A 7,289-nucleotide genomic window follows, 5' to 3' on the forward strand; every position below is an offset into this window, starting at 1 on the left:
TTGATTCGTGCTCCTGTTCTTCTTCTTTGATGGTAGAGTTTGAGAGAAGTATTTGTGTTGATTTTTTTTTTTTTGCTTTGATCTAGAGTAATCCTTGAAACCTCTCCTTCATTGATTTTAGATTTACTGTAGCACAAGTGAGTTACCCTTGTTTTCTTGGTTTCTTTGGGTTAGAGAGAAGCTTAAAATCCTTTAGAATCTCATTAGCAACCTCAAGAGTTAGTTTGAGTAAACCTTAGGGCCGATTAGTGTTGTTTGGTAGAGAAACCTAGGGGTTTCTTTTCTTGGCTTTGTGCTAATCCTTGTTGTTGTTTGTTGTGCTTTGTCAAGGAGTTGATGATGTGGCTCAAAGTAAAGAGCTAGCCAAGGACCAGTGTTCAAGGAAGAGAAATCGTCAAATTTTGTGAGTGGGACTATTAAGCATAATTCTATTAGAAGAATACCAATAGTGATATATACATATATTTCATTGAATAAGTAAAGTTTTATTGGTTTTATAATTGAGTTGCATTACTTTGAATGATGGTTTAATTATTGTTAAAAACTCTTGAATGGTTTCCTTTGGTATTTTAAAACTATACATGGATCATGATTAAGTTTATTCTTGGGGTTTAGAAAGGCATCATATTGGTCTTGAAAACTTTATTATTTAATCATAGTTTTCAAAGTGAATGTTTGATACTCTTGATATAATATCAAAAGAGTTTATGTAAACTATTTATCCATCACATTTCGTGTTATTGTTGATGTTATGATTGAAAGGTTTATTCAAGAATTTCTTATCCTAGTTATGCTTGGTTGATGAAAAAAAATATCAATTTGAGATGTTTTGGATCTAAGATAAAAATGGTTTTACATTTCCTTCAAGTAAGAGTTACCAATGTGAAAAGTTATTCAAATGTTTTCGACAATATTTGGAAATTATGTTGAATTGTGATTTGGCTTATTTCAAAGGACTTGATAAAGAACATGTTACTTGTGAAAAGAAACCATATATTTTGGTTATTATGTTTCGAAGAGCATGTTTCATGAAATATGATATTCTTGTTATGATGTTAGAATTGTGAAAAACTAAGTTGAAATACATTTTGATGATGTTATACTTGAAGTGTATTTTCAAGGATTATTCTCGAATTGATGTTTTCTTAATGAAAAGGGTTTCATTTAAGATGTTATGAACAGCTAACTCACTCTTTGAGTGAAAAGTTGTATATGTGAAAATTTGTGATCTCTTGATAAGAATTTTGCTATCATATTGATGTAATCACTGAGCCTACAGGTTGGATTGTTATTTAAATATTTTGATGGTGACATGGGGGGATCCCCAGTACTTATGCAGTAAGAAGTGAACGGTTTCCATGGGCCGACCTAGTTGAGGTGGCGTGGAAAACTGTCAAACCGGTTATATCATTTCAGGTGGGAGCGTAGAGCCCTGACTTAAGTATTGTTGGGTTGTTCAGAGTCACCACACGAGCTTCCCAACGGCCAACGCCAAGATACGCGCATCTTGCTGGCTCCTAACCTAACTAAGGCCACGGTTAGCGACGGAGGGTTTTAGAGGCTATTTATTATGATGACGGTTGTTGATTTCATTATTCATAAAACTTTGTTTTATCGAGTTATTGAAAAGAATGCATGAGTACGCATTTATACTTGATTTTCAATCATCGATGTGTTACGAAGATAATTATTGGTACAATATTTATGCAAACTTGATTTCTTGTTTCACCCATTGTATTCATGATTTCGTTTCTATTGTTGAACTTGTGAAACTTTCAACAAATCAGAATTATTAAACCTTGAATTTAAATGTTTTCAATATCTATAATTATTTTAAACTATTAGGATTTACTTGCAATATTGCAAAGTTTGGTTGTTGCTTAACTTATTTTATAGTTTGAGCTCGTGTTTGATATTTCATAAATTTGAGGTTTTAAAACTCTAATTGGAGTAGAAAAGCCTCTTTGTACTATCTATTGTTATATTAGGTTAGGGGTAACTCTTGCATGATGTGTGTATATATATATATATAACTATGTTCTAAACTTTTGGTGTTATCGGTGAGGTATTATTCGAATGATTTACATCTTGTATTTTGGTAATCTATACTTATTATTTTGGTATAATTCTGGTGGAGTTGTGCTAACCTCCCCTCACTGAGTAACTTTGGTTGCTCACCCTCCTCTTTCCACTTCCCAAGTGTCAGTTCAACGAAGCAATATGGACGTGGAGTGCATGGCAAGAGTTGGTTTTAGAGTAGTTACTTGAGTTAATTGTGCATGTTCTCAGTTATTGGCGTGTAGAGTGTGGAATCCCTTAATATAAGTAACTTGTTAACTTAGGTATTCATTTCTGTATCTTTAGAACACTTGAATTAGCTGTGGTCTAAGTGTTGCATTAGAGACCATACTCAGTGTTTGGTTTGTATTAAGATCTTGTATTTTGAAGTGTGAGCAGTATGTCCCATATCTTTAGTTTGTCAAGTTAGTCTTGTGTAGAGAATTGTTACATTTAGTTTATTGTTGAGTTTGTACAACGAACATGTTAGCTTTACGATGATCCAAGGTTGAGGTGGTGTTTAACCTCTCTTGAATTATCGTGGTGGTATGTCACATGTGAGACCTGCGGGTCGGGGCGTGACAGCCCATTTCTATTGCATCAGTTGAAAGAGTTTTTTCCACTATGAAGATTGTAAAAAATCACTTGTGCAACTGAATAGGAGATTCTTGGATAAATGATTGTTTGATTACTTATATAGAAAATGATATATTTTGTAGTATTAATAATAAAAAAATCCTACATTATTTTCAAGTTATGGAAAACACGCAAATAGTAATTGTAATATGTTATTTTCATATGACGAAAACTTTTGATGCACTTGTGTTCCATTGTTTTTTTATATGTAATATTAATTTGACCCCTATGAACAAAATCCTGGATCCGTCCTTGGCAAGTAGGTTATAAATGTGCCACATAAGTGTGCACATTTTTTATTTTTTTCTTGACAAAATGTTTAAAAATAAAATATTTTTATTTCCTTGGAAGTTTAAAAAAAATCGAAATTTAATCAATACAGTATTTGGGTCATGTTTGGATGACAATATTGATTCCCCTTTAGAGGGGAATTAGTGCTTGTCCCAATGCATACCCATGTTTGGGTATTTGGGTATGCATTGGTGGTTATGATCACCCCTATGAGGATATGCTATTTATTAATACAACAATGTTCATTCTTTTATTTGAAAGATTAAAAAAAAAAATTTAATCTTTTCTTTTTACGAAAAGGGACAAACACTATATACATAAGGGTGTGTGTATGAGCTGGGAATTAATCGTCCAACCCGTGCACCCTCAGTCGGAGACAAGTGGTTTGGGCTGTGAGCTCATATCCACAACTGGTGATTTATTACCATTTATTGCTTCAAACTAGTTTTGAATTTGAAACTTTATGAATGTCTCATTCTCGTTTTCTACAATAAGATCAAATATCGCTAGGCTATGAGCTTTTTGGTTTTAATCTTTTGATATTATGTTTGATGGCTCAATAGATATATATAGATTTCATACAACAATATAATAAGTAGGATATATGACTTTTTTTTTAGCATTTATAGTTTGACCCATTTTAATCTTTCAACTATTGTTGAGAGAGATACATTCAAATTATCATGAAGAGAAAAATGAGGTACTATTTTTTTACTATAAAGTTGTTAAGCATGTGTTGCCTAAACAAAAATATACAAATCAGTCAATTTTTTATAAATTACTTAACATATGCAAGAAAAAGATAAATTGCAGAGTTAGTCAAGGCAATGCAGCAAAGATCCCATTCTGAAGCCTGAAGATTTAACCTCCAGATACAAGCCATAAAAGAACTCTTCGCTGAGATAGATAATCCTTCTTTACATTCTATTCCATCGAGCTGAAATCGGCCCCTCTTCTTTAGCTTTTTCATCGCCTTAATCATCATGAATTGTCCCTGTTTCACTTTTGGTAGGGGAGCTCCCCCAAGTGGCTGATGAAGAATCTTAGAACTAATGGCTTTGTATGCTAAATGTTTTCTGTTGTTGCTTTGTCTTTGTGTTCTACTACCATTTTTCTGTTTTTCATTATTCAGTGATTTGTTTGTAATAAAATAGCTCTGTGAACATTTTCTCTAATAAAACCGATGCTAACGCGTGCGTACCTGCGCGGCGCTGGGTTCCTTTTCGCTCATGGCCTCATCCCTCCAATGAACAACAGCAATAGCTCCACTAGATCCCCTGTTTTTATGTCGTCATCTCGCTGTGAAGCCCCTTCCGTCCCACCGACTCACACCATCACCCTCGCCGGTGGACACCACGTCCAGATCGTTGCATCCCCTGGGCTCTCCGAGTCCGATCTCAGGTCCATCCCTCTCTCCTCACAAGACTTTTTCCATTTTGATCAGAAATTCTTCGATGTTAGCGAAGGTAGGATCATGAAATAAACTGGGAAATACAATAATGCAAGTTTAGATCTCACCTTAGAAGTGGAATAGCAGATTATAATTTTGAAGGTTTTTATTTTTGATTTTTGGGTTGTTACTCTTTCTGGATTGCGTTGATTGTATTAAAACATTGATTCTTCTCGTTAAGCATGATTGGAAGTGCTACTGCTGCTGTTATTTTCAAATTCAGGAATGTTGTTGATTCGGCTTTGTTCAAAAACTGGTTGAAGAATATGCAAAGTGAAACAGGAATTTTAGCTGGTGGAGAGATAAGTTTGAGACAAGTGCTCATCCAGGTAGATGGAGTGTCCTCTTGATAGCATTGAACATAGTTTAGCAACTTCTGTTTGATATTAAGCTGTTTATGATCTGTTCACTGAATCTCATGTCAAATAGTCCTTTATGGTATCTTTGATGCTGGAATTACTTCTTTGTTGTTGTTGTTGTTGTTGATGATGATGGCATTAGTAGAATTGGCTAATAATAAAGCCATGACACTACAAAATTAGTATGCATAAATCCATATCAAATGCCATATTTAAAGGATCCTAAGATATTTAGAACAATAAGCAGGCCTGCTTTCTTGCATGTTCTAACTTTGATAGCTTGGACATAAATATCAACACTGTTGTATTTGCCTGAAAGAATGCAAAATCACTTTTTTTGTTTGATCAAGGCTTTATATGCCAATTTCTGCATTTTCGGTTCTTCTGATTCTGAACTTTAACTGAACTTTAACTTCACTAGGGTGTGGATATGTTTGGAAGAGGTGCTGGATTTTTAAAATTTAAAGCAGATGTCGTCGAAAAGGAGACAGGAACGAAGGTATTGATGATTATGAATGATTAGCTATTGCTTTTCTATTTTAAATTTAAGTGCCTGTTGAAGTTTCAGCAAGGAATGATTTTTTTCTCTGTGACAGTTATTCTCTATGGAGCTAAATGCTTTCTCAGTGTTTCGCTGGTTTTTCTTTTCCTTTTGTTATATATTCATCATGTTATTTATTATATTTTCTTATGAAATGTTTGCGCTTTATCACTTTATTTTGAGTTGAGTATACAGTATATATACATTGTGACACCTTTCGCCTTGTGTCTTCTTTGTTGTGCCCTATATATTTAGAGGGTTAAAGCTTGGCAAATCAATGTTTAGTTTATTGATATAGGTGAAACCAAATCTACTTTATGGCGTGGAACCAGAACAGCAGCAAGTGCGATTCAGGGGTTTGAAAATCAAAATTGGTTGGGGAACAATGAGGATAATTTTTATTGACAGGTGTACACCTTGAAGGGGACAATATTTTCGCACATGTACTGGAGCATAGGGTCTCATTGCAAGGCTTACTCTGTCTTTTATTTTTATTTTTTTTACTTTTACAATTTTATGCTTTGCAACCCTTATGCTCCTTTTGACTGCTGATGGATATCCACATTCTTATGCATTGGTTCTTGTATGGAGCTACAGACTTCATGCGAATTAGGTTTTATCATGCACCTCGACATTGAAATTTGTGTTTTTGTAGCATCCATTTCTATTGATATTTATGACAATAGGTTATAAGTTATTGTAACTTTGTGATGGAATATTGTTTATGTTCTTAGCTTTTCGCCTGTTTCTTTTTTCTTCGTTTGGGGACTGGCTCTTCTACTCCATCTCTTTTTCTTATTTAGTACTACATTCGAGATGGTAAGATATCCAGTTTGTATTTAAGGTCTTAAACTATGTTTAGATTCCAGGTATTGTGTTTGCACGTGGCCAATCTGTTGCAGTTCTGGTTATTTTGGAGTCAGGAGGGAAGGATTATGTAGTTCTTACTGAACAGGTTTTATTTTTTGTATTACAAACTTTGTTTTTAATTTATTATATCATCCACGTTTTCTTATGAAGTTGTAAATACTGACTAATTTTTTTTCTTTTTATTTTATATTTAATTTTTTACGAGTCCCCTTTCAATATGCAAGGTTAGAGTTCCTGTAGGAAGATTTACCCTGGAATTACCAGCTGGGATGGTGGATGATGACGGAGGTGATGTTGTTGGTGCAGCTGTTCGTGAGGTTCTCTTTATCTCTCACTCACACATAAATGTACATATATGCACAACTCTTAAGTCATTAATAGAACATACAAACCCCATTTCAGTTGATGCAAGAAAATGGTTTTTTGTCGTCTTGTAAAAAAATAGATTAGCATTTTGGATATCAACATGAAATTATAAATCAACTAGCATAATCCTATATAGCTTTACAATAATTTTTAGAACGCAGAATGAATATAAGACCTGTCTTATTAGTTTAATGAGATGGATGAACCCGTAGGATTTATGCCATAGATAATAGATTTCACATGGTTGACATAAAGCAAGTCACCTTTACAGTATTTGCACAGTGGAATGTGCCCATTTCTGACCCACTTCTCATGACTAACTTCTTAAGTAAAATGCAACTTTATTTTATTTTTATTTGGAAAGATTGAATATTTACTTTTCTTTAGTTGGTAATTGAGCCCTATATGTGATACAGGAATATGTGATTGCAATATTTTTCCCATGCACCATGGCAGGTTGAAGAGGAGACTGGCATATGCTTGAAAATTGAGGCTATGGTTAATCTGACATCATTTCTTGACCCAAAAACTGGTTGCAAGATCTTTCCTTCTCCGGTAGTTTACTAACTTGATCCCGTTCAACATCTCTCCTTGGTCCTTGCCACACTAGTCCCCATTTTATTGTCCCAAACTATGATATAATTTCATGCACTTGGGATGTTGTCTGTCTATCTTGAAATAATTGATGACATTTGGACTTAAGCAGATTGAAGATGTA

General features: G+C 34.0%; 1 protein-coding gene across 1 annotated transcript; it reads left to right on the forward strand.

Annotated features, from left to right (window-relative positions):
• The first annotated feature begins 4,164 nt into the window (after positions 1–4,164).
• Positions 4,165–7,278, forward strand: LOC120272611 (nudix hydrolase 14, chloroplastic-like). Its single transcript, XM_039279478.1, has 6 exons — positions 4,165–4,386; positions 4,659–4,764; positions 5,216–5,293; positions 6,198–6,290; positions 6,430–6,522; positions 7,028–7,278. The coding sequence occupies exons 1-6, from the start codon at positions 4,169–4,171 to the stop codon at positions 7,136–7,138; spliced, it is 699 nt and encodes a 232-aa protein (XP_039135412.1). The 5' UTR covers positions 4,165–4,168; the 3' UTR covers positions 7,139–7,278.
• The last annotated feature ends 11 nt before the right edge of the window (positions 7,279–7,289 follow it).

Source organism: Dioscorea cayenensis, chromosome 11 (assembly GCF_009730915.1).
Source record: "Dioscorea cayenensis subsp. rotundata cultivar TDr96_F1 chromosome 11, TDr96_F1_v2_PseudoChromosome.rev07_lg8_w22 25.fasta, whole genome shotgun sequence".
Taxonomy (NCBI): Eukaryota; Viridiplantae; Streptophyta; class Magnoliopsida; order Dioscoreales; family Dioscoreaceae; genus Dioscorea; species Dioscorea cayenensis.

Bases quoted from the DNA above. Each gene is read 5' to 3' on its own strand.
- LOC120272611 (XM_039279478.1), top strand. From the start codon at position 4,169: ATGCTAACGCGTGCGTACCTGCGCGGCGCTGGGTTCCTTTTCGCTCAT. The intron at 5,294-6,197 runs GTATTGATGATT...AACTATGTTTAG, and splicing joins AAAAGGAGACAGGAACGAAG to ATTCCAGGTATTGTGTTTGC. The intron at 6,291-6,429 runs GTTTTATTTTTT...TCAATATGCAAG, and splicing joins ATGTAGTTCTTACTGAACAG to GTTAGAGTTCCTGTAGGAAG.